The sequence below is a fragment of the Mastigoproctus giganteus genome, chromosome 4 (assembly GCF_048544385.1).
Source record: "Mastigoproctus giganteus isolate SK-2022 chromosome 4, ASM4854438v1, whole genome shotgun sequence".
In the NCBI taxonomy this organism is placed as follows: Eukaryota; Metazoa; Arthropoda; class Arachnida; order Uropygi; family Thelyphonidae; genus Mastigoproctus; species Mastigoproctus giganteus.
In genome coordinates this window covers 108,530,852-108,557,537 of record NC_143578.1, presented here as the reverse complement: position 1 = coordinate 108,557,537, position 26,686 = coordinate 108,530,852, and the positions used below count along the sequence as shown (strand labels likewise).

Below are 26,686 nucleotides of genomic sequence, written 5' to 3'. Positions count from 1 at the left end.
AGACTTCAGCAGAAGAAAGAAGAATTAAGAGTCGAGGTAGGCCAATTGACCCCAGTATCAACGGGGCAATAGGAGTAAGAAATTAATTGGAAAAGTGAAGAGCATCCTCAAGAGGTCCACAGCAAACATGAGACAAAAAATCAGAGAATAGGAGAGTACTTGGACACATTGAAGCAGAACCTCCTTGCACTCAACAAAAGATTACGCTGATACAAAGAGAGCTCCCAGAAGAAAATAAACAACTGAATCTTCGATGAGGACCAAAGAGTCTTCTACAGGAGTCTCTGAGAAGATTGGAAAGAAGGGAACGGACCACCCGAGCAGAAGACAATTGAGGAGTTTTGGAGAAACATATGGAGCAGGGAAGTAAGACACAACAGCCAAGCCCCCTGGACAGAACCAGAACGCATGAAAACCAAGAACGTACAAGAAATGAGAGGGTGAGAGATTCGGAAAGAAGTAAAACAGACAATCAAGAACTCTCACAACTGGCGAACTCCAGGAATAGATAACATCCACAAATACTGGTACAAGACGCTCATTGCACGCACGAGCACCTGGCAGAGCAGTTCACCCAAATGATAAGGCACCCAGAGACAATCCCAAAGTTTCTCACTCAAGCAATCACATATCTGAAGCCTAAAGACAAAGATACAAGAAACCTGGCAAAATATAGGCCAATCACAAAATTCCTAGGCGAAACGATGGCGGAATTGAGTACTACCGGTCGAAAACATCACAACCATGCCAATCCCCATCAAGAGAGGAATCTTTCAGGAAGATGCCCTGAGCCCATTGTGGTTCTGTCTAGCACTTAACCTACTATCCACCATACCCAACAGTAGAAAGTAGGATATAACCTCAAAGAAGGAAGGAAGAACCTGTACACCCTCACCCACCTGATGTATGTGGATGACATCAAGCTCTATGCGAGAACTGAGAAGCACCTCCAGCAACTACTCCAGATCACCAAAGAAATCAGCAATGATATTAGGATGGAATTTGGTCTAGACAAATGCAAGACCCACAGATTGCACCAAGGAAAATTAGTCAACCAAAACTACCGGCTACAGACTGGTAAAGAGATCAAAGCCAAGGCAGAGGGAGAGGTCTACAAATACTTGGGGATGACGCAGACTCAGTAGTTACAGCACAAGGAAATTAAGGCCTGCCTGACCGAAAAATACCATCAGAGACTCGGAAGCCGGCTGAACAGAGGGAACACAGTTAAAGCCATAAACACCTATGCAGTCCCAGTGCTAACATACTCCTTCAGGGTCATAGATTGGATTAACACCAAGCTGGAATATATCATGAGAAAGATAAGGACAATGGTGACCAAGAGCTGCCAACACCACTGAAAACCTGCCGTGGAAAGGCTGACAATTGCCTGGAAAGGAGGAGGAAGGAGCCTGATAGACCTCATTGAGCAACAGAAGATAGCAATAGTTAATCTGAAGGATTACTTCCAGAAACACACAGCAGCACTCCAGCAGGCCATAAGGAAGATAGACAAGCAGTATACCCCACTCAACCTAAATGAGGAGTCTTCCCCAACCAGGGGGCACAGACGAAGCTAGAAAGATGGGCAGAGAAGGGAGTTTATGGCAGACACTACAATGATCTCCATCAAGATCACGTAGATAAAATTGCTCCAATGCATGGCTCACAAGCGAGATGCTCTTTTCCAAGACCGAAGGATTCATGCTCGCCATCCAAGACCAAGTAATCAACACCAGGAACTATAGAAAATACATCGTCAAGGAGCCCAGAGTGTTTGATGACACATATCGACAATGCCATCTGGCCTTAGAAATGATCCAACACATCACCGCGGGATGCAAGGTGATCACCCAGACTGAGTACACTCATAGACACGACCAGGTAGCCAGGATAATACATCAGAATCTAGCAAGGAAATACCAGTTGATCGAAGAAAGTGTACTATACTACAAGTACGAATCCCAGTTAGTAGTAGAGACCCCAACCCACAAGCTGTACTGGGATCGTGCCATAATAACGAATAGGATCATGCCATAATAACAATCCCACACAACAGACCAGACATGAGAGAGAGAGAGAGAGAGAGAGAGAGAGAGAGAGAGAGAGAGAGAGAGAGAGAGAGAGAGAGAGAGAGAAAAAGCTACCTATATGATTGACATAGTGGTACCCAACACTGGCAAGCTGCAGAAAACCCATGGGGAAAAAATCAGGAAGTACACGAACCTAAGACAGGAGATCAAAGAGATGTGGCCTATACAACAAGTAACAACTATCGTGTCAACCACAGGTATGGTGCCAAAGACTCTACATAACAGCCTAGCAGCAATAGGTCTCCCAGCAAACACTTACAAGGAACTCCAGAAAGTCACAATCCTGAACACCTGTAGGATAGTCAGAGAGTTCCTCTACCAACAGTAACACCAGACAACAAAAACCACCCTGTGTACTTGGTAGCAATACCCGTCACGAGGTGGAACCCCCAATCAGGGAGCAATAATAATAATAATTCCATTGATTGACTATATCTTTTATTTTATATCATCTGTCATCCAAAGATTTTTATTGATTTTCATCCACTTGTTGAAATTTTGTATAATGAATGAATTGCTGTTCTGGAACTGCATTGCTATCTTTCTTCCGTATTTTCCACAACACATCTGGCAGAATAATCTGACTTTATGAAAACTACTTTTTGTTGTTTGTTGTTTGTAAATTAAATCCCAAGCACTAGCCATTATATGCACTGCATGTAGCAAGTTAATTTTTTTTGCAATGTCAAGGCCCTAAAAACTTCACTCAGATATCCTCACATGTATCTAGTCTACAGACACTTCAATTAACAAAACTGAAGCCTTTCCTGGTAAGAGCACGCTTTTGCTCCCGTCACCAAACCTTTTGCTCTTCTTTGCATCCATTTCAATACTTTACTTTTGCACAATGCTTTAAAACCTTATTTCTTGATCCAAGGATTGTACTATGGATTTGTATTCACTGGAAAAAATGTGAGATTTATGTTGTTCAGTTGCACATTTGAATGAGCTGTGTAGTTATCCAAGTTAAATGCAAATTTTTATTTATTTGTGATAATTTCCAAAAGTCAATGAAAATTTGTGATGTAAGCTATGCATTTGTGTTGCTTTTATATTCACTTACTACATTTTTTGTCCCGATGAAGACATGAAGGTTTACTTTTCCCAGTTATGAAAAGTATTTATTTTTTTTTTTTTTTTTATTATGCCTATCATATTGCATATCAGAAATACAGTCATTCTTTCTTTTCATTTTTTCTGGCTACAGAATTTTTATTTTTGAATAATAAAGTATGCTTGGAAATTGTTCAAAAATAAATACCAGTTTCATCAGTGTTGAAAATACAGTCAGCACTAAATTCTTCCAGTAAAGTAGGCAAGATGTTTTCCACCCATTTTTCTGTTTCTAATCTGATTCTAATCTGTATCAGAGTCTGATTTTACTCTATGAAGTCATTTGCACACTAAGTATCTCTCCTTCCACCTGCTTTGCCAGCCATCTTTATGCTCAATATCTTTTACACCAAATTCACTTGCAAATTCCTTCACCTTTTCTCATAGGATAATTCTACTGATAGATACATTGGAGGACTATCTCAGCACTTTTCTGCAAGTTTACCCTTTCCACTTTTTTTTTTTTTTTTCTTTTCACATCCAGATTTTAATTTTCAGTCACTACTAATGCATACAGTTTTCTATTTTGAAACAGGCTTTGAAACATTGAGTTTTAATGCAGCAGCTCTCTGATTATGCTTAGATAAAGCATATCATAACATTTAGAATTTTGTTCTTTTCACTCAAACTTAAATCTCTGCATTTCTGGAATATTTTGATTTGGTTTGGGGGGGGGGGTGTACAAGGTTCAGTTCTTGATGGATGTCAGTTGAAAACTAAATTCTAGCCAATTCACAGACAGCAAATAGTGGGTATGGTATGTAAACAAGGTAGAGTGCATAAGTATCATGTGATAATTATTTGGACAGTGTAATTAAATATAAATGACAGTGCATAACTTGTTAGAGACTAAAACTTTATACCAGTGGAAGTAAATGCCACAATTATGAAGGTTCTTCTTTCCCGCCATATAGCATAATAGCAAAAGCATAATTTTTTTGATTTTTATCTGCTTTTGTTTACACGCACTACCTGCTTTTTGTGATTAGAACGATGATGGCATCCTTACTATTTCTCGGAAAATGCATTTAAGGTGATATAAATTGGAAAAGGCTGCAGGATAGATGTGTAGAAATTTGCTTTTGGCCAGAGAGTAATTGATTGTTGGAACAAACCTTGCTTTATTTGCCACTATGACTACTAAAAATGACAGGCTTTGAAACATCGAGTTTTAATGCAGCAGCTGTCTGATTATGCTTAGGTAAAGCATATCATAACATTTAGAATTTTGTTCTTTTCACTCACACTTAAATCTCTGCATTTCTGCAATATTTTGATGGAAAATGGAAACTAAAGTTTTGTCCTACCAAAAGTGTTGCACCTGTAGAACAGATATCCACGAGTTACTTATAAGCCAGGAAGAGAGGAGTTAAAAGTGGTTCCCATGAAAAAGACTTAAGAGTTATGAGACAGTCAGTCATAAATAAATAAATTAAATTTATTTAGGCTATCAACTTTCACAACAAAAGATGGAAGTCTGTTTCACCTATCAACTACCCGCTGGCTAAAGGCAAACTTCCGCACATCCATCCTACAACTGTCTTTCCTCAATGTGAATTTATGCCCTCTCAGGTAATTATTCTGAGCAATTTACCATGCAGTGTAAAGAGGTGGCTAGATGAGCACATGAGGTATTATGATTTATAGACTTTTGGAAGCAGGGAGTCATTGTCCCTATATATAAGACAATGATGATACTGCATTTGTAATATTGCATTCAGATTTGGAAACCAGAACTAAAAAAGATATATAAATAAATATCCACTTATTTATAGTGACGGAGAATCACACGACCATTACTTGGTGACAGCACATCCATTATGGCTGAGGCCAGTAGGATTTACAGCAGAGAAAAAAATGACATAGAAATTCTAGAGAGGGTTCAAAGAAGGGTGACCAGATTGACAAATCTGGTCACCATTCTTTGAATTTTGACCAGACTGATGAGGTGTGCTAATGTGATGTGCAAGTGAAAAATAGCTAAGAAGATATAAGGTATAGACTGCACAAACACAATGTGAACTGGATAAAAATAGATCCATTTGTTAAACAACTGGAAATTATTAATGCAGAGCCTGGTAACTAGATACTGTCCATTCCGGTTATTTGGGACACATTGGGACTAGTGCATTTTGGCCCGATTAAGCGGCTGCCCCAATTATCCGAAGTTTCACGTAAATAGTTAAAAATACAATGTATCCCCCCCCTTTTTTTACAATGGTTCACTGTACAATCAAATCAGGTTACGACTAACTCAACATAGTAAAGTACCGTTCACTATACGATGTGCAGTAAGCGCCGGTCATTGTGATTACATTTTTTAATTGAATTTTAATTCTATTAAACAGCGATTCTAATTAGCAAAAATAGGAGGAATATTATCCACAGGCTGTAAAAGCAAAGATATGAGGCGCCCCCATATCTTAAAAATTAAATGATACATGAAAATCGGAAGAATACGTAATAATTAATACGTACTGTAATATGTACATACGAACTAGTTGACATTTCTGTTTACTGACATTTGTGGGTGGGGGTTAAAATTTAAAACAGTAAAAAGATAAGCAATCAATAACAAAGAACACGGCACACACAAATTGCAAGTAACACAATATGTGCAAGTGAGAACCGAGAAACGAGTTACAAAGCTTTAAAAATACGAATGAAGAGAAGATCTGAAAATTAATTTCTTTATATGATTGAAGATTTCATGGAAGTGTAAACACATTTCACCGTAATAACCCACAGAATTCCAGCTGTTGGTATTATCACAAATTCGGTAAGATCGAGTTTACTGTCCGTTTATGATAGATTTCACTAACAGAAAAGCCCAATAAACAGGTGACTACTAATTGATTTTATTGTTTTATGGTTGTGACCTCCAGAATTTTGACCGAACCACATGGTACCGTCGGAGACAATCGTAGGGTAATCTCCAGTGCTGCAGTCTCCTGCCCCGATTAAGTGGTATGCTGTCCCAATTAAGCGAAGTAAACCCTGGCTATTTTCTCGATTGGTTTCTGTTTTTTAAGATTTGCCCCAAATAAATGGCTGCTCCGATTAACCGGTGGCCCAAATAACCGGAATCGACTGTATCTAGATTTGTGGCAAATTTATTAAATCTATCTGTTTTTATATATTCTTACTGCCAAATAACCTGCACCTTATATAATTTGACACAATAATAAATAAATAGAATAAACATTGGACAAAATTAGACTCAACAAATTAATTGTCTATAACATCAGCTGTTACTACACATTTCTCCTAATTATCTTAAATATGATTATTATTAAAATTATTTTGGCAACTAACCCTTCCTATAGAAATGTTATTAAATATTTCTTTTGTTATGGTCTCTTGTAACGCCCTGTATATATAAAAAAACAACACTTTATCATTAGCATTAGTATAGGCGTACGATGCAAGAAAGCAAGCTTATGCAGCATCAGCCAAAAAAAAACGCTCTTATTTCACCCTTCTGTTCGTTCCAAATACCTTAAATTTATTTAGGCTATCAACTTTCACAAAAAAAGATGGAAGTCTGTTTCACATATCAACTATCCGCTGACTAAAGGCAAACTTCCGCACGTCAATCCTACAACTGTCTTTCCTCAATTTGAATTTATGCCCTCTCATGTAATTATTCTGAGCAAGAGGAAGAATCCCATCAGCATTGAGCATGCTCAAACCATTCAAGGCTTTATACACCTCAGTCAGATCACCTTGCAGGTGCCTAGTCTCCAGACACTGTGAACTGAAAAACTTAAGCCTTTCTTCGTAAGAGCAACCCTTCGTTTCATTCACTAATATTGTTGCCCTTCTCTGTACTCGTTCCAACAGCTCTACATCCTTCTCAAAATGAGGCCTCCAGACCTGTATACAGTACTGAAGGTGTGGCCTGACCATTGCCTTATACAAGGGGATAATCACCTCCTTATCCCTGCTAGAAATATTCCTGTATATCATTGACAAGACACCATGAGCTACTCTTGCAGACCGTCTGCACTGCTCAGAAAACCTCATATCTGCCTGCACAATTACCTCATATCTGCCTGCACAATTACCTCAGTGTAGTACCACAGAGTTGATACATTACTCTGGGGTTACTGCTTCCCATATGTAGTACTTCCAACCTTTCTAGATCCTGTTCCAGCAACGTACTGTCATTAGTGTCCTTAACAACCCTGCCAACCTTCATATCGTCTGCAAACTTGGACAGTAAGCTTGATTACCATCACCAGTATCATTTATAAATACAGAAAACAGAAATGGACCCAACACTGAACCCTGAGAAACTTCACTAATAACATTAGTCCACGAAGAGCAGTGTCCATTGATTACCACTCTCTGTCTTCTCCCCCTCAACCATCCCTTTCTCCATAGCAGAAATTTGCTCCAATGCCACACTGCTCCAATTTGTGCAGCAGTCTTCCATGTGCAACAGTATCAAAAGCCTTTCTAAGATCCAAATTATGATATCAAAGTTATTCCCTGCATTCGGTTCCTTTTTGACCACACCATAGTATCCAATCAAATTGTCAGACAAGACTTCACCTTAACAAAACCATGCTGTGTCCGAGCTATAACTGAAGTTTTGTCTAGATGATCCTGCAGTGCTTCTTTAACCAGTGCCTCCATTAATTTCCCTGGAACGGAAGTTAAACGCGCAGGTCTATAATTACTTGTGTCAGCCTTTGATCCTCCTTTGCGAATTGGGGTCACATTTGCACATCTGCATTCTATGGGTACCTTCCCTGAGTCCAAGGAATCTCTCATAATTATGGCTAAGGGTTTGCTTACTTCCTTTGCTGCCTCCTTTAATATAACTGGATAGATCTCATCCACCCCAGGTCCCTTATTTTGTTTATCTTCAACAATTTCTCCTCCACTTTCCTCTCAGTTATTACAAAATCATCTAGCTCACTGCCAGAGTTTAATTCACCTCTGGCATTCCCCTCTCTGAATAACTCCTCATGTGTGAATGTAGATGAAAAATACTTATTTAGTTTGTTAGCCACCTGATCAGGACCATCCAGCAGTTGAACCATCAATATCCAGTGCACCAATCTGATTCATCCCTTTTCTTCTAGAGTTTACATAGGTAAAGAATTCTTTGCTGTTTTTCTTTGCATCCTTTGCCAAAGATTTCTCATAATCTGCCTTCACCTGCCTAACCTCCTTTGTAACTTGGTTACAGATCAACTTATATCTATCATAGGCTTCTGTGTCACATGTTAATTTATATGTATCCCATGCATTTTTCTTCTCTGCCATATGTCTCATTAGTTCATCTGACATCCATTTAGGCCTGAACCTTGAACAATATTTCTTAGTTAGTATGTAAAGCCTAGTAGCTTCCAAGATAAGTTCTTTGAATGCTTCCCATTTTGAATTTGCTGTTGGTAACATAATCACTTGGTCCCACTATATAGAATTTAAATTCTGTCTCAGAACATCGTAGCCACTACGAAAGCGAAAACCCTTCCCTTTACTCCTGATGGTAGTTACCTCTTTAATTAAATCCCACTTGAGCACACTGTGATCACTGCCACCTAGTGGTTCCTTTATCTGCAGATTCTTAATGCATGAAGAATCACTACTGATAATCAGATCAAGAGTATTACTCCCTCTAGTTGCCTCCCTAACATGTTGATATAGAAAACAATCATCCAATAAATCCACAAAAGCCTTGTTAGTGTGTGAGTGACCAACCCAAGTCAATATCTGGGAAATTAAAATCCCCCATTATAAGACTCTCTAATTTACTGGCTCACTCTATTTCCCTGTACAGCAATTTCTTATTATACTCATCAGTCATTAGGCGGATAGCACACTCCTACTCTCAATTTTGATCTCCCAGTGCTTATGTCACACCAAATTAACTCGACACTGTGCTGTCCAGTGATGTTGACTGGCTGTACTTCCTTGGATTTTGTGTTTATCAACTAATTGCATAACCCTTCCCTCCCTTCCTATCCTGTCTATCCTTCCTGTACACATTGTACTCCCCAAATTCCAGTTCTGCATTCCTTATATCTTTGTGTTACCATGTCACTGATATCCCAACATCTGCCTTTAATGCTTTGACCAACACCTGAAATTCATCAAATTTATTTAACAAACTCCTAGCATTGGTGTATACGCAAGTATACATGCACCTGTTCCTATTCTTAGCTACCCTAACACAACCCATGCATTTACTTGTACAGCAATGACTCCCAGCAGTCTCTGAAATACCCCGCATCTTGTTTTCCAGGCTGCTGCTCATTCCAGTAGAAGCAGTGCAAGAATCACTTTCACCTCTGCCAGCAGCTACTGTTAATCTATTAGTTCTTGTATCCCCCCCCCAAGCTAGCAGTTTTCTGACCTACCTGACACTGCCTCGATAGCATCAGCAAAAATTCTTGCACCCTTTCTATTTAAGTGTATCTCATCCCTGTAGAAGCAGTCTCTCCTGTTAACAAGTATAGACCCAACTAAAAAAATTCTACTCCTTTAGTCTTTTCAGGACCAAGTTGATTGACATGGCTCTCATTATATACTCCCTTGTATTGTGTCTTTGGGCAGAATTGCAGACACTTTCAAATTCAACCCTAATTCATGGCTTTTTTTCAACAGTGACCTGTACTTGTTAAGTAATTCTGCCAGTCTTAATATCATTAGTTCCAATATCTAGAACAATATCACCTTTAGTGCCCTTAAAAGATGATATCTGCTCTACAACGTCATCAACCTTTGTTCCTGGCAGACATACTCTGGTCCTGTTCCACCTATCCTATTTACACACCACGTTCACCATTTCCCTGACAATCGAGTCAACGACAACTACTAGTTCCTGTGGGACCAGTGCATTCTGCCTTGGGGGTTGCCGCTGTGTTGCATGATGATCGAGTGCAAGCTCTGGCGTTGATGTGGGCAGCTGAGAGCTTGATGGGCCCCTCAATTTTGATCGTTCAAGGGCATCCACCCTGTCCTTCAAGCTCTCATATAGGCCCATAGCAACACTGAGTTGTCACCTGATTTCCTCACACTCCTTACATTGCACACACACAAAGACATTCCCCTTGGAATATTATGTCATGTACCTGATTGCTCCTAAAACATCAAACAAGCAGTGCATTTTAAAAGGCTGTGATTCAGAGGGCAACTGCCCTTCCTCCTCAGTTCTCCCCTGAGCCACAGCACTCCCATTAGCTTGAGCCTTTTGCTTTGCTGCTCTGGTCTGAGTTATGATTTTGATTCAATTCCAATAAAATTTCAATTTCAATACAAAATTATAACTGTAAACTTATATCCCTATGCAGTTATAACACTATATTTCTATCTATCTCTATATATATATATATTTTTTTATCAGTATCGAGTATTATCTCCGAGTTTCGTTATATAACTTCTGTATCAAGATATGTATTAATTAATAATGTTATATTTGTAAAATCTAAGTCGTTATATGTATTTAGTTAAAAAGTACAATTTAATTGACATTGAAGTTTAACAAGATCAATAAATTTTACTGATTAATTGATAATATTATATTCTATACTGTACTAAGCTAATGCTATCTAGTATGGGATATAACGTTCTATCGTATAACAATGGCGGCAAGTTACGAACAGTAAATCTATAGACACTAAGTATTAATTAACTTCCAAAATCTCGCTATCTAAATTCACAATAAACCAAGGATCTTGACTAGGTCTATAAGCTACTTATAGAAAATAATTTAATATAACAATTAAGTCAATAAAGCGGCTAAATATAGCTAAAAACGTTCCGTTCGCCTGCAAAACTTGTCAAATGTGGATTGGATACTCTTACCGATACTAAGCCAATACTTATTCTTGTATCATTAAAGATTTTCAATCTCATCTAAGTTCATTACATTTTAAGAAAACGCAGGCCAGTCTGCATTTTAAGAAAGTTCTCGATGTTATTTATCTGCTGATAAGTAATAAGAACAGAATTTTTAATGAAAATTAAAAAAAAATCATTAGTGGAGTTGCTTCTGGCTTATTTTGTATTGTTAAAGATTTTATAAATAGGTTATATAAAAATCATAAAATTAGAAATAGCGGCGGCTATTTCCTTCTGTCAAGCATCATCCTCAGCCATTCTCAATTGACTGCAGGATGAAGGCCTCTCCAGCAGCTTTATTTTGTGCAGTGGCTATCCGTTTACTGCTCACAAACTCTTGAATTTCATCTGTCCATATCCATTAGTCTTCCAGGTTTTTTTTTTTTTTTTTTTTTGCTCCTCTTCAGTACCATTCTGCTAATTTCTTAGTCCATTTGTCATCATGTCTATAATTTCATTTCTTTAGTTTTGATAAGAATGTTCTTTACTTGAGTTTAGCATTATCATTAGTTTGAGGCATATGTTGCAAGAAAGCAAGCTTAACCATCAGCTAAAAAAAAAAAAAAAAAAAAAACCCATTCCCATTTCACCCATTCGGTCACTCCAAATGTTTGTCTAGTTCAGCCTTAAATTTATTTAAGCTATCAACTTCAACAGCAACAAATCGAAGTCTTTTCCAGCAAACAACTACCCACTGGCTAAAGGCAAACTTCTGCACATCTATTCTACAACTGTCTTTCCTCAGTTTGAACCTATGCCCCCTCAGGTTCTTAATCTCAGCAAGTGTAAGTATCCCATTAGCATTGAGCCTGCTCAAACCATTCAAGACGTTGTATACTTCAATCAGATCACCTTGTGGTGCCTGGTCTCCAGATGCTGCAACTTACAGAATTTAAGCCACTCCTAGTAAGAGAACGCCTTTGTTCCTCTCACCAGTCTTGTTGTCCTTCTCTGTACTCGTTCTAGCAACTCTACATCCTTCTTAAAATTAGGCTTCTGGACCTGTATGTAGTACTCAAGGTGTGTCTGACCATTGCCTTATACGAAGGTATAATCACCTCCTTGTCTCTGCTATCAAAATTCCTATATATCATTAACAAAACTCCATGACCTGCTCTGGCAGCCTGTCTGCACTGCTCAGAGAACTACATATCTGACTGCACAATTACCCCATGTCTTTTTCATTCTCCACCTCCCTGAGTGTAGTACCACATATTTGGTACGTTTCCTATTGGGTTACTGCTACCCAAATGCAGTACAGGCTGGCCTCGATTAACGCGATTAATTCGTCCTGCGAGCGCATCGCACAAAACGGAAACACATTAATCGAATATAATAATCAATAGGAAAAATTATAATTGGTCCTTGACCTTCTGGAATGTCCATAAAGAATTTTAAAAATACCTTTTAAATAACTTTTTAACTGTATAGAATGTAAAAGATAATGAAAATAATTATGGAATTAAATGTTTATTGCATAAAACAGCGGTTTTCAAACTGTGCGCCGCGGAATATTTTAAATTTTCGAGGGAAACACAGCAGTACTCGACATCTGTCGGACACCGTGTGAACTACTAGCTCGAGGTAGTTCACAGTTTCAGCATTTCTTATTAAATTGTTTGGACCTAACTACTAAACAGAACTGTTAGGTGTTTCTTTTCGTCTGGGTGCGCCTTGAAAAAATTACTGAGACACTAAGGGCTCCGTGAACCGAGAAAGTTTGGGAACCTCTGACATAAAATGCACAATGAAGAAATAACTGTTGCAAAAATATTTGAACAGTGTTGACTTTCTCTTTTCATCAATCAATTTCCGATAGCCGACAACAATCTTCTCTGGGCCCTGGCAAAATAAATATCGCAGAGAACCTCAAACCTTTTCTTTGAGGTTCTCTGTGATACGAAAGATTTCATCTAGTTCTTTTACCGTTATCTCCTTCGCGGTAACATTTTCATCTGGCTCATTTAAAAATTTGAATTTTTATGCAAGTGTGCATTGACTTTATTAGCAGGAAACAAACAAGTAACACGTCTTCTTCCGATGGTTGATGGAACACACCGAGGCGGGCAGCAGGCAAACATTTGTTTATTGACTATATGACTCACGGTAAGCTTAACGCGCGATTCAAATTCTTTTCAACTATCACATAAAAAAAAAAAAAGATCATGTTAACTGGAAATTTGCATAGTGTAAAGTGAAAAGTGGTATAATTTTTCAAATAGCGTTAACTGAAAGTCGCGTTAATTGAAATCGCGTTATGCGAAGCCTGGTTGTACTTCGCATTTGTCAATATTAAACTTCAGTTGCCTCTTCTCAGCACATCTATAGCTTTTCTAGATCCTGTTGCAGTAGCATACTGTCTTTATGATCATTAACAAGCATACCAACCTTTGTATCATCTGCAAACTAGGACATTAAGCCTGATTGATACCTTTATCGATATCATTAATAAATACACAAAAAAAAAAAAACAATGGGTCCGGCACTGAACCCTGGTGGACTCCACTAATATCATTAGTCCAAATAGAGCCCACTTATTACCACTCTCTGTCGTCTCCCACTAAACCATCCCTTTATCCTTTGCAGCAACTTGCCCATAATGCTATACCAATCCAATTTGTATGCCAGTCTTCCATGTGCAACAGTATCAAAAGCTTTCCTGAAATCTAAGTATATGATATCAAAATTAATTTTTCATCCAGTTCCTCTGTGACCACATTGTAGTATCCAATCAAAATGGAGAGACAATACTTCCCCTTAACAAACCCATGCTGTGACTGAACTATGCTGCAGTCTTGTCTAGGTGATCCTGCATCACTTCTTTAACCAGTGACTCCATTATTTTCCCTTGAACGGAAGTTAATCTAACAGGTCTATAATTATTTGTGAACCCCCCCCTTTCAACCCCCTTTGTGAATTGGGGATACATTTGCACAACTCCAGTCTGTGGTGGCCTCCCCTGAATCTAAGGATGCTCTCATATTTATGGCTAAGGGTTTGTTGACTTTCCTTGCTGCCCCCTTCAATATAACTGGATAGATTCCATCTGCCCAAGTTGCCTTTTTAAGTTTAACTTCAGCAATTTCTCCTCCACTTTGCTCTCTGTTATTGCAAATTCATTTAGCTCCCTGTTAGAGTATAGTAAACCTCTGTGCTCCCCTTCCTTACAGAATTCCTTATGTGTGAATGTAGATGCAAAATACTCATTCAGTTTATCAGCTATATGAGCAGGATCATCAACAGTCGAACCACCAACATCAAGTGGACCAATCTGATTCATCCCCTTCCTTCTAGAGTTTTTTACATAAGTAAAGAAGTCTTTGTTGTTTTTATTTGCATCCTTTACCAAGAATTTCTCGTAATAAGCCTTCAATTGGCTAACCTCCTTTGTGACTTGATTACAGACTAGCTTATATCTGCTATAGGCTTCTGTGTCACCTGCATAATTTATATGCATCCCAAGCATTTTTCTTCTCTGCCACGAACCTCATTAGTTCATCTGACTAATGGGTCCTTGAAGTTGTCACAGACATTCTCTCAGATATGCTAGACAAGCTGTACTTGCTACCTGGGAGTCTGTAACGCTGATGGAAATGATATTCGGGTGACATTCAAGTCAAGTGAACCCAATTTCGGCAAAGTCCGGACGGACTGTAACAGCCAAATCCTCTGGTTGCATCTTCACGATGGTGGGACTGTTGGTAATCCTGGATATAACCTCCATGCACAAGCACACGGTGGGTGACCACCCAGGTATGAACCAACGTAAGCAGGGGTCGAGGTGTGCCGCCCACACCACACGGAGGAATGCCAAACCTCTGTGTTACCAGGCAATACTAGGAGGTAGATGACGGTCATCAACTGGTGCAATATCATCACTTTGCTTATTGGAGACTTGAAGTAGTGGAACCCATGTTTAGAGTCCAGAGCTAAGTTCTGATCAACCCTTCCTCATCTCTTCCATCATGCAATATGACTGATGATTTTTGAGGTTATGATGAACATCATTGCGAGATCCAATCTTCCTTACATTTCGAGGGTACAGCTCTAAACCAGTGTTCATAGGCCGGCCTCTAGTTAGTATACCGCAACGAACCTATTGGTAACTCTTTAGGAAGCTTCCAGATCATATAGTGTATAATCTTGTTACCTCTACTCTGCCAGATAGTGACTGAAGGGAGTCCAAGTAGTGTGTATGCGGGGGCATTGTCGAGGCCATGTTATGTCAAGGATCTGGGTATATTCTTACCATGTGTATGCCATATCTAAAAATTTCATTACTTCATACAGCCTTTCCCCCCCACCTTTTCTTACTATTGAATACACTAATAGAGTACACTTATCTGTGAAAAGATATAAACCTCCCAAACACTCTCTAGTTCATTTCACAAATATATGTGGTCTCAATTATAATCTCAACGATGTCCATTTCCACTTGACTTGCATTCTGCCAAACCCCAATGTACTTTTTCTGACAGAATCTCAGTTATTGGTTGATTCAACTACTGCTCATCTCAGTTGCCCAAATTATTCGCTGTATGGTTCCTTTCACCTCAAAGGTGGTACTTGTGCATATGTCCGTTCCAATATTCCCTGTCAGAGACTTAGTTATTTGAAATCTCCTCTCTTTGATCTTCTCTGGCTTAAAATCTCTCTACCTCATTGTGTCAAATTCATCTGTTGTATCTACCGTTGTCCCAACTCCACTAATCACTTGGAGCTCTTTGACTTCCTCTCTTTGCAACTTGACTCTCTCCAGTCAAACTTTCCTAACAGTGAGGTAATTTTCCTTGGTGATTTTAATGTTCATAATTCCAGCTGGCTTCCGTTTTCTAGCCTCACCAACCCAGCTGGTCGAGATGCTGAGGCTTTTGCAATTACCAATGACCTTGCACAGATTGTTTATTTAACTACAAGAATACCGGACAATCCTAACTATACAGCTGACATGCTTGATCTTTTTCTCACAAACAACCCTTCTAAGTACACTGTCGAAGTGAGTGATCCTTAGGTACCTCAGATCACAACTTGGTGATTGTCTCTTCTCCAATGGAGCCTTTATCTCATGGCTATTCCCAACCTTGTATTGTTTGGCATTACAAGAATGCAAAATGGGATGACCTGCGAGACTTCTTTTCCTTGGTCGGATTACTGTTTCAAAACTTCTGATGTCAACGTTTGCTCAGATTATCTCAGTGAAATTATTCTTGCAGGAATGGAATCCTTTATCCCACACTCCACTTTAAAATCTCATCCTTTATCTAAACCTTGGTTTTCCAATAAATGTGCTAAGGCTGTTCAAGAGAAGAATGTTGCATGTCGTAATTGGCTTGTTTCCAATTCTTCAATTTCATTTTCTGCCTACAACAAAGCTCGAAATAATTGTAAAGCAGTTACTAATCAGTCCAAACTAGAATTTGAACAGGGTAAGAGAAGAAAACTTGCTTCTTGTCCAAATGGTAGCCAAGCACTCTAGTCTATTGCCAAAGCTATTGGCTGCAACTTTTGCCCATCTCTGTTCCCACTTCTGTCAAAACCAGATGGTTCTGTTGTCACTTCAAACAAAGATAAAACTGACCTGCTAGCATCCCATTTTTCTTCCAACTCATGTATTAATGATCTTGGTAAAAGACTTCCCACCATAACCCAATATGCTCCATTCAATGCCTCCTGTGGTCTTCCGTCAAAAGGATCTCAGAAAGATATTGACAAAATCGTGATGGTAAGAAAGCTCCAGGTCCTGATGGTATTTCTCCACATGTTCTCAAAACCTGTGCTCCTGAACTTACTCCTGTTCTTTGCCGCCTTGTTTTCACTTTATTATTCCAAAGATGTTTTTCCTTCTGCTTGGAAATTTGCTCATATCCAGCTAGTTCCTAAAAAGGGTGACAAATCCCTCCCATCCAATTATCGTCTCATTGCAATTGCTTCTACTCTTTCTAAAGTAATGGAGAAATTAATTAACTGGCATCTCTTAAACTACCTGGAAACCCTCCGTCTGAACAACAATTGCCAGTATAGATTCTGTCAGTGTTGATCCACTGGCTTATGTTACCCATTTATGAACAAATTCAATGGAAAAGTTTGATGAAACACAAGCAGTTGCTCTTGACATCTCAAAGGCTTTCGATCGTGTTTGCATAAAGGTCTTCTGAACAAGCTTCCATCTTATTGTTTGTCAACTGTTTTTTGTAAGTGGTTATCCAGTTTTCTCTCTGATTGCTCACTGAAGGTGATGGATGGTAGATGGCTCTCTATCTTATAACTTCTCCACTAATGCTGGTGTCCCCCAAGGTTCAGTTATTTCACCCACTCTTTTCCTCTTGTATATTAATGACCTTCTTCCATTGACTGGAAATCCTATCCATAGTTTTGCCGATGATAGCACATTGCATTCCACTTTCCATTTTGAGAAACCTTGTCCTACTCAATCAGCTTCAACTTCTCGAATATCCGCTACCAATTCTTTAATGCCGATCTGCAGATAATTCTCCAGTGGGGCAAAGACAACTTAGTTGATTTCAATTCTTCTGAAACTCAGTCTTGTCTTATATCTCGCAAAAAGGATTCTTCTGCTGCTATGCTTATCTTTGGGACACTCCAATTTCTAGGCAAAATGATATATCCCTTTTGGGGATTACCCTGACTTTTAATCTCTCTTGCCACATCTTAGATGCTTCCTCTGCATCTAAAAAACTTGGTTTTCTCTTTTGCTCTCGGCATTACTTTTCTTCCAAACAGCTGCTCACTCTGTATAAATTGCAAATCTGCCCTGCCATGGAATACTGTTCCCATATCTGGGGTAGTGCTCCCAAAACCTCTCTGTGTCTTCCTGATTCCATTCAGAAGAAGGCAGTTAGGTTAATTAATGACTCCTCTCTAACAGAGTCTCTCCACTCGCTGTCTCATAGATGTACTGTTTCTGCTGCATGCCTCTTCTACGGATACTTCCATGGGCATTGTTCTTCTGAATTGGCTTCTATAATTCCCGCTCTCTCTTTCAAAACAGTCCGAACATGTGCCACCACCAGCCAACATCGATTTAGTGTCCAACTTCAAACTCACAGAACCAACTTTTCATCTTCCTCGTTTATTCATTCAACTGCCGCTTTCTGGAACAACCTTCCTTCATACATATTTCCTGAAAATTACAGTCTACAGAAGTTCAAGTCTAATGTCAATAAATATCTTCTTTCATCTTCTCAACCTCCAACCCAAGCACGGTAATAAGTACTATAGGTTCTAAGACCTCTCATGTTTGGTGGTTTTCATGAAACAAAAAAAAAAAAAAAAAAAATTTGACATCCATTTAGGCCTAAATCTTGAACAGTATTTCTTAGTTGGTATGAAAAGCCTAGTAGTTTCCAACATTAATTCCCTGAAGGCCTCCCATTTAGAAATCACTGTTTTAAGCATCAGTTGATCCTACTGTATGGAATTCAAAAACTGCCTGAGACCACTGAAGTCACCTTCATGAAAACAAAAACCCTTCCCATTACCCTTGATGGTAGTTACAACACCTTTAAGTAAATCCCACATTAGTAGACTGTGATCACTGTCACCTAGTGGTTCCTTCATGTGCAAATACCTAATGAATGAATCGTCACTGCTGATAATTAGATCAAGAGTATTACTCCCTCTTGTTGCCCCTCAAACATGTTACTGTGGAAAACAGTCCTATAAATTCACAAAAGTCTTGGCTAGAGTGCGAGTGACCAATCCACAAGTTCCAGCCAATATCTGGAAATTTAAAATCCCCCATTACCGGTGCCTCCGTAGCCAGGTGGGCAGGAGCAGCAGTGCGTAGCACACACTACTTGATTAGACCGGGGTTCGAGCCTGTGCTCACCAAATACGGAGGATGCGGAAAGGTCAGGGAATGACCATCGCATATCCTCGGAGCAATATGGCCTTAGTTGCTAATGCTCCTATAAACCAAATACCAAACAGCAAACAAACAAACATCCCCCATTACAAGACATTCTGACACAACTGTTTGTTCTGCTCATCAGAGTCATTAGGCCTATAACAAATTCCTACTCTCATTTTCCCTTTACCAGTGTTTATGTCACACCAAACTTACTCAACGTTGCACTGTCCACCCATGTCAACTGGATGCACTTTCTTAGATTTTATGTGTTTCTTAACTAACAGCATAATCCCTCCTCCCTTCCTTTCTGTACACATTGTAATCCCCAAATTCCAGTTTTGCACTGCTTATATATGTGTGATACCATGTCTCTGATATTCCAACAATATCTTCCTTTGATGTCTTGATCAGCATTTTAAATTCATCAAATTTATTTACTATACTTCTAGCATTGGTGTACATGCACCTGTTCTTACTCTTAGTTACCCTAACACAGCCAATGTATTTACATGTTCCATGATGACTCCCAGTAGCTCTTGAAATTCCCAGCAACTTGCTCTTTAAGCTGCTGCTCATTCCAATAAAAGCAGTGCAAGAATCACTTTTGCCTCTGCCTGTGGCTACTGTTAATCTATTAGTCTGTGAATCCCCAAGCTACTAGTTTCCAATCCATCTAACACTGCCTGGATAGCATCAGCAAATAGTCTTGCACCCTTTCTATTTAAGTGTATCTTATCCCTGTAGAAGCAGTCTCTCCTGTTAGCAAGCACAGACCACGCTGAAAAAAATTCTACCCCAGTGAACTTTGCACAATCTCTCCAGGGCTGAATTGATTGACAAGGCTCTCATCATATACTCCTTCCTATTGTGTCGGGGCAGAATTGCAGACACTTTCAAATTTAACTCTTATCTCGCGACTTTTTTTTCAGCATTGACCTGTACTTGTTAATTAAATCTGTAGACCTCTTAATCTGCTCTACAACGTCATTAACTTTTGCCCCTGACAGACGTACCCTATTCCTCTTCCACTTATCTTTTTTGCATAATATATTCCCCATCCCCTTGACCCAAAGGTCGCGGGTTCGATTCCCACCTCGGGCTTGGATCAAAGTACTGCAAAAACCTTGGGAGGTGCAATATGGCCACAGAAGCCGATGCGCCAGCTACCAAATCAAAAAAAAAAAAAAAAAAAAATCTCCTTGACAATAGAGTCACCAACAATAACTAGTTTCTGTGCCACCAGTGCATTCTGCCTTCAAGATTGCTGCTGTGTTGTCTGATGCACAGCAGTGAGCGCTGGTGTTGAGTTAGGCAGCTGAGATCCTGATGGGCTCCTCTTATTAATTTTCTTGAGGACATCTATCCTACACCTCAAACTCTCATAGTCACCCATCAGAATGCTGAGTTGGCATCTAATTTCCTCACAGTCTCTGCATCTAGCACACACACACACACACACACACACACACACACACACACACACACACAAAGACATCCTCCTTGGCTAGATCGTGTCCTGTTCTAGACAAGTCTGCAAACATTTGCCACAGCACTCTGGCTAATCTGTGAGCATTGCTTTGCTGCTGTACTCTCTGTCATGATTCTGTTTAAGTACAATTTAATTGACAATGAAATTTAATAAGATTAATAAATTTTACTGATTAATTAATAATACTATACTATTCTAAGCTAACAGATTTCTAATACAGTGCTATGTACTTTGCTGTCTAGTTTTATGTTAACCCTTACTAGTTCAGGATATACGTTGTATTGTATATCCCAATTGGCAGCAAATTACCTGCTGCCTAAATTTTCTAGGAAATAGTTGAGATGAGATTGCAAAATGTTACCTTAACACTCATATTGCCTAGTTTTCTGAAATTCTCCAGCATGTCACTCATGATTGTCTCATAATCTGGGTGTTTATTGTTTCCCAAAAAAATGCAGTAAATCCAGTCGAAGATTCTCTTTCAGTTTGGTTCATTTATTCTTCAAAAACAGAACTAGGTGCAGCTTGCAGATTTGAGGTCCGACAGAAATTCCTGCTTTGATTTTTTCATATGTAAGCGGTGGTAGTTTAGTGCAAACATGCTTGATATGATTTCCTTCTTTATTTCAGACCTGGATGGACTGTTTCAATAAACTTAGCTTTATATATATAGGTGGTAACGATATTTTGTTTATTTTTTGGCATTTTTGTATAACTACATTGTTGGCCAAGTAGTAGACCAATAACTTTAAAATCCCTACCCATTAGTCAACCATGATCCTTGTACTAATTTTTTTCCCAAAGTAGGTTAACATTTTTGTAGTATTTTTTAAAGTGTACTAAATGGAATACAGGAACGAATACATACGTTTCCATTATGAAGGCAAACTGCTTTGAAGCTTTGCTTTGATGAGTCGATAAATAATCCCAACTCTGTTGGCCAATAGAAAATTCCAAAGAACTCATGACTGCAGCAATGAGGGTGCAATATATCATTGAGCTTCTTTGGAAAAATGGGGAGCCAATTCTTTTTCATGATGTCTATATCATGAAAAGACTGTTCATGGAGCCAGAAAATTCTAAATGCTCTTCAGATCCTTTGGGTAGATTTAAATCTCTCATGAAATCTTTCAGTTTGCTTTGTGTAAAGAGCTGTGGTGTAGAGTGTCAATTCCTTCATCACAATAGTTCATATAATTTAGATCTCAAATGTCAGATTTTCGATCTGATGGCATATATTCAAGAACAATTGGTGGAGGTGGTACCAGTAGTTCGGGTCCATAGGATACTGTTCATACAGCTGAAGTAATGTTGTTGGGATACACACTGCTCTGCTTGTTCTTCAGCTCTGAGGACAGTAGTCTATGGACCTCTAGATCTTGTTAATGACCCCAAGGTTTACTGCACACCATGGGAATGGCAAATGTGATGCTTTCTTTTTACCACATATCCACAATCACAAGCTTTCTATGCATATACAATACACTCTATGAGGGAGTTCAACTTTTTATCTTGGTCACCTAATTTAATTCAAAAATATGTAGCATATACATTTTTCACAAATGATGTTGTATCTTGACTTTGTTTCACCGCAACATGGTTACTGAAAATGTAAAAAAATATATTTGAATTGTTCACACAACCATAAGTTGCTTTTGTCAAAGACACATAATATAAAAATCTTGTTAGAAGAAGAAAATAGTTAGCACAACCACACCAGAAAACAACTGAAGGTTTATTTAGCTGCCTGACTTGCAGGTCTCAACATGTTTAAACATATCTATACTTGTCAGTCACAAAGGAAGTGGTATTCATATTGCATATACATTAAATGTGTATCTGAGAAAACAGTTCTTTACCTACTGTTTGTAAAAAAGCTGTACGTGATAGATAAAAATGGTTTGGATTTTTAGAATTAGCATTAAAAGTACACCATTGATTTGATGTTATGTTTCCAAATTTTCATGAAATTTGGAAACATAAAATATAAATTCCATTCTGTTTTTACAGAAAACCCTTTGGAACGAACAACAGCACTTTTTAAATTATCTTGGTGAGCAGATTGATATAGAGGGCGAAAGACAGAGACAGGTGGACGAAATGTACTTTCAGGAATCAGAGAAAAGATGGGAGAAGATTGAGGCAGCACGAGCAAGAGAGAGAGAAGCCAGGCAGAAGCTGAAAGAAGAAACTTTAAAAGCATGTTATGAACAAGTCAGACACAAATGTATATTATTTCATTTTGTCTTTCCTTTTTTTTTTTTTTTTATTATTATAATTAATTATGTTTTGGTAAAATTATAATGTGTGTACCATCAACATCTTTGATAATTTCAAATGCTACTATGGGCTCACTGAATTGATTCATTTTCATTATTATGTCAACTTGTCCATCATACATTTTTAAAGTGCATAGCTGCCAACTCTGGATTTATGATGGAGAGATTTGACTCTTTTTCAATCTCACTGTCATAATATAGTTGGTGACAGTTTTTCCATCCTTCTGCAAAACCTCAGTTTTTTCTCTGTTTTTATTTTCATAAAAAAGAAAATTTAAAATTAGATTTTTTTTTTTTTAATTTTGCAAATTTCTGCTTATTTTCATTGATGAATTGGCCATCATATGTGTCCTGTGGTAGCCTACATCTCAAAACAGAATTGTGCAATGATGGTTTTGTGCAGTAATTTCATAATTTCATAGTAAGATGCCAAAGAAATATGATGTAAAATTTGAGAAGGCATACACAAGATTTTGTGTGTACTGTAAACTCTAAACAAGATGACGTGTGATGTGTCATATGTAATTGTGATTTTTCAATTTCAAGTAGTGAGAACCATGATATAAACAGACATGCAAATATATCTGTTTACATCATGTTTAAATGCAAACAAATAAGCATAATAACAGAGTGAAGTGCATCGAAAGAAATGCAAAGATAGAACATTACATTTCATAGTGATGATGTCATGTGTGCCAAATTTTTTTTTCATCATTTGTCGCGGAACGGAATCTTCCTCCAAGTTGTTCTGATCGTGCAGGTGCATTTCAGAAATATGTTACTCAATAGGAAAATAACAAAAAAATACAATTGTGGAAGAACAAAAATATAGCTTGGAATCACTCTGATTACAAGCTATATCCCACTGCAGTGACCATTTTAATAAAAAAATAATAATAATAAAAAAAAAAAAGAAACCCATCAAATCGAAAATAGCTTGCTCTCAGTGCCAGCACTGGAAGTTGACACAGTAGACAGCATCTGAAGAACCTGAAAGTATGTGGGATTCCTTTAAAAAACTGCTAAAAAACCTCTTTTAACACCTTTGCTGCTCCAGTTTTAAGGACTTGCATAGCAAGTCCTTAAAACTGGAGTAGCAAAGGTGTTAAAAGAGGACATTGAGCACTTTGTAATAATAAGCTGTCCTTGTCATATTATTAATTTGTGTGCTGAAAAGGAATCTGAATGCTACTTCCTGTGTAAATTTATTACTCTCTAGATAGGTCTTAAAAGGAAAGACAGATTTAACAACTTCACCTGATGCATGCTAGAAGTAAAAAAGATTTTGAAGCATGTGTAACTTCGTTAAATATGTAACTTGACTAGTAAAACAGTGGCAACCTTTGACAACTCGGTTTAAAAAAGAGGTTTAAAAGTGGTGAGAAAAGCAATATGAGCACTTTTCAGAGTTACCAAATTGAAAAGGGCAAAGTAGTCACTGTCTTCATTCAAATCCAGTTCATGATCCAAAAGTTTTGAATGAAGACATTGATGAACTCAAGAAAAAGAACTTCTGGTAAATGCAATCTTAAACAGAACCAAAAAAAGCTGATAATTTTCTGAACATGAACAGATGCAGAAAATCTGTTGATGTTTCTGTCTTTCTGGCTTAAACAAAGCCAATTTGCTTGTTTCTTTTAAATGTTATGTTACCATTTGAACTGAACATAGTTCTTTAATTCAACCTACCTCACATCCATATACTGAAGGCATTACTGCTAGGTATCTTGAAGAATGTTATATACAAATTTATTTTACCAGTTTTTCAAATCTTCCACTTCATTTTAGAAATTGATTACCATAGCCAGCTAAACAAGAAGGATGGTTTTCAGTTTCTGGTACTTTAAAGAAATACTGAAAACTCAAATTCATTAAATAAATATAAAAATATAAATAAAGATGAAGCAATAGATGTTTTGTAACATCAGTCCTATTAGTTTCAGTCTGTGAAACCACCTTTTGAACCCACCTGTGAACCCATCTTTTCTTTCAAAAGATGCTCTTTTGAAAGAAAAAAGAATTGATGTAGAGTGTGATCCTTGGTTGGGGTATTGACAAGTGCACAAGGAAGCTTGAAATATAATGAATTATCCCAGGTCATATTTGGCATTTTAACAATTTCCATAGCAGTGCTAAATGTCAAAAAATATTCAGCCAGGAATAAAAAACAAAAACTGAGTTCAGATCTTCTCTTTCTGGTGAAGCTTTGGAATTACTTGTGGTTAACTCTAGACAGCAGGGCTATTTTTTGAACAAAACTTTGACTCAGCATTTCTGATGAGCAAGGTCTTCAACAGTATTTTTCTTAAAATCATAATCAGTTGATATCTAGTAGAATATCCAAACAGAAATCCACAGACAGAAAAATGTTGAGTTAATTTTTAAAAACATATACTAGTAAATAATCCTGTGGCTGTATTTTAATATTTTATATTAAAGTACAGCCATAAGATTATATTTTGTATATGTTTTTTTTTTTTAGTGCAATGTAAAATTTTAAAAATCTTCTGCTTGTTTTGAAAACTCCTGTTTTCCATATGCATTTTGTAGGAAATCTCCTATTTTAGTCCAAAAACCTCCTTTTTTCCCCCTCCTGCTTAAAAATGCCTGATCTGGCTTTTTGAAACTAAGGCAGCTGCTTTGAGTGTGTAATTTTCTTGGATGACACACTTAGTTGATAAATGATGTTTGCTTTTATTTTCTGCAGACCTCAAATACATTCTGTTTTAATAACATGCAAATAGGCATGTTAATTCCGAAAACAAACTGAATTTTATCATCCATTGGCAGTGTGATGCATGTGGTTAATGCATTTCTGAATATAGCAAGTGTTTGAAGCGTGGCCATTTTCTGCAAAATGTGAATTAGCTGTATTTGTAAGAAAAACCAGTTTGGCTTGGTTCTGCTGTCGATTGCATGGTGAATTTTGTTGAGTGCCTAAGAGTACTGAGCATTAGAGCATTGCAACCCCACTTCCTAGCAAAATGAGCACTTCATAACAGTCTTTTATAGTTTCTCCATATTATGATGATATCATCTTTTTTTCTTTGTTGTACAGCTTCTTGGAGAAGCAATACCACATTGTAGTTGCCATCAAACACAAGAAAGTTTCTCCCTCGTGTAGGAATAAAAGTCAATCACATAAAGAAATATAAAAATCTTTAATTTTTGTTCCTAAATGCTGGGTCACTGGTTACAGTTTGCCATGCGAGCTTAGTCATGTGTTAAAAATACAGTTGTCTCTGCAATTATGCCCAGAAATGATAGGAAGGATTGTATACTGAATGCTTATGATTAACATGTTTGCTGTGTTGACACATAAGCATTCAGTAGTAACCTGAGTTCTATGCCATAACAAACGTGTCATTCCTAGGTGGTCAATATACATGTGGTGTAAAAATTAAAGGCATATGAAGTGAACTGCTTGATTCTCCCAGTATACTGTATGAACTCTGGGCTATTAGCATCAATAATTTATTTTTATTTATAGCTTGGTACACATTTATTTTTATTTGTTTTTTTCATTGTGTTGAAGTTAGTTTATGTACATATAATAGACTTTCAGTAAAATTTTGAGTTTTGTTCTGATGTTTACATCACAACCCAAAAATAAATGTTCACTTTGACCTATTAATTCTAGACATTTACTTTTCAACCATTATTTGTGACGTTTCAGAATGTTGAGGATTTTAGAATGCAGTTATTTCTCAACATTCCAAAAATTATAGCACATTGAACAGGCTTCTCAAATGTAGGTGGCAGTGAATGTGTTACTTGTAAGTAAAGACTTCAGGGACTCTGTAAGGTTTTTGGGAGGGGAGAGATATTTTTTATCAGTATGGTAGGAAGAATAGAGGTGATACAAAGAAATAATACAGATATGTATTTTCTATGATGACATGAGTCAAAATTATGTTTGCATACATTTCAAGGGTTCTTGTATGAGGCCATAAAAATCAAGAAGTCCTAAGATATTAGAAAGATG

The 26,686-nt window shown here is 37.7% G+C and overlaps 1 protein-coding gene across 6 annotated transcripts in view; it reads left to right on the top strand.

Annotated features, from left to right (window-relative positions):
• The window catches only part of LOC150086983 (cilia- and flagella-associated protein 53-like), a 238,972-nt gene that overhangs the window by 155,536 nt on the left and 56,750 nt on the right, over positions 1-26,686 (top strand). For all 6 annotated transcript variants that reach the window (XM_090372872.1, XM_090372870.1, XM_090372871.1 and 3 more), the window contains one exon: positions 22,433-22,649. In XM_090372872.1, the coding sequence (XP_090228998.1) occupies positions 22,433-22,649 (217 nt within the window). The remainder of the gene's footprint in view (positions 1-22,432; positions 22,650-26,686) is intronic.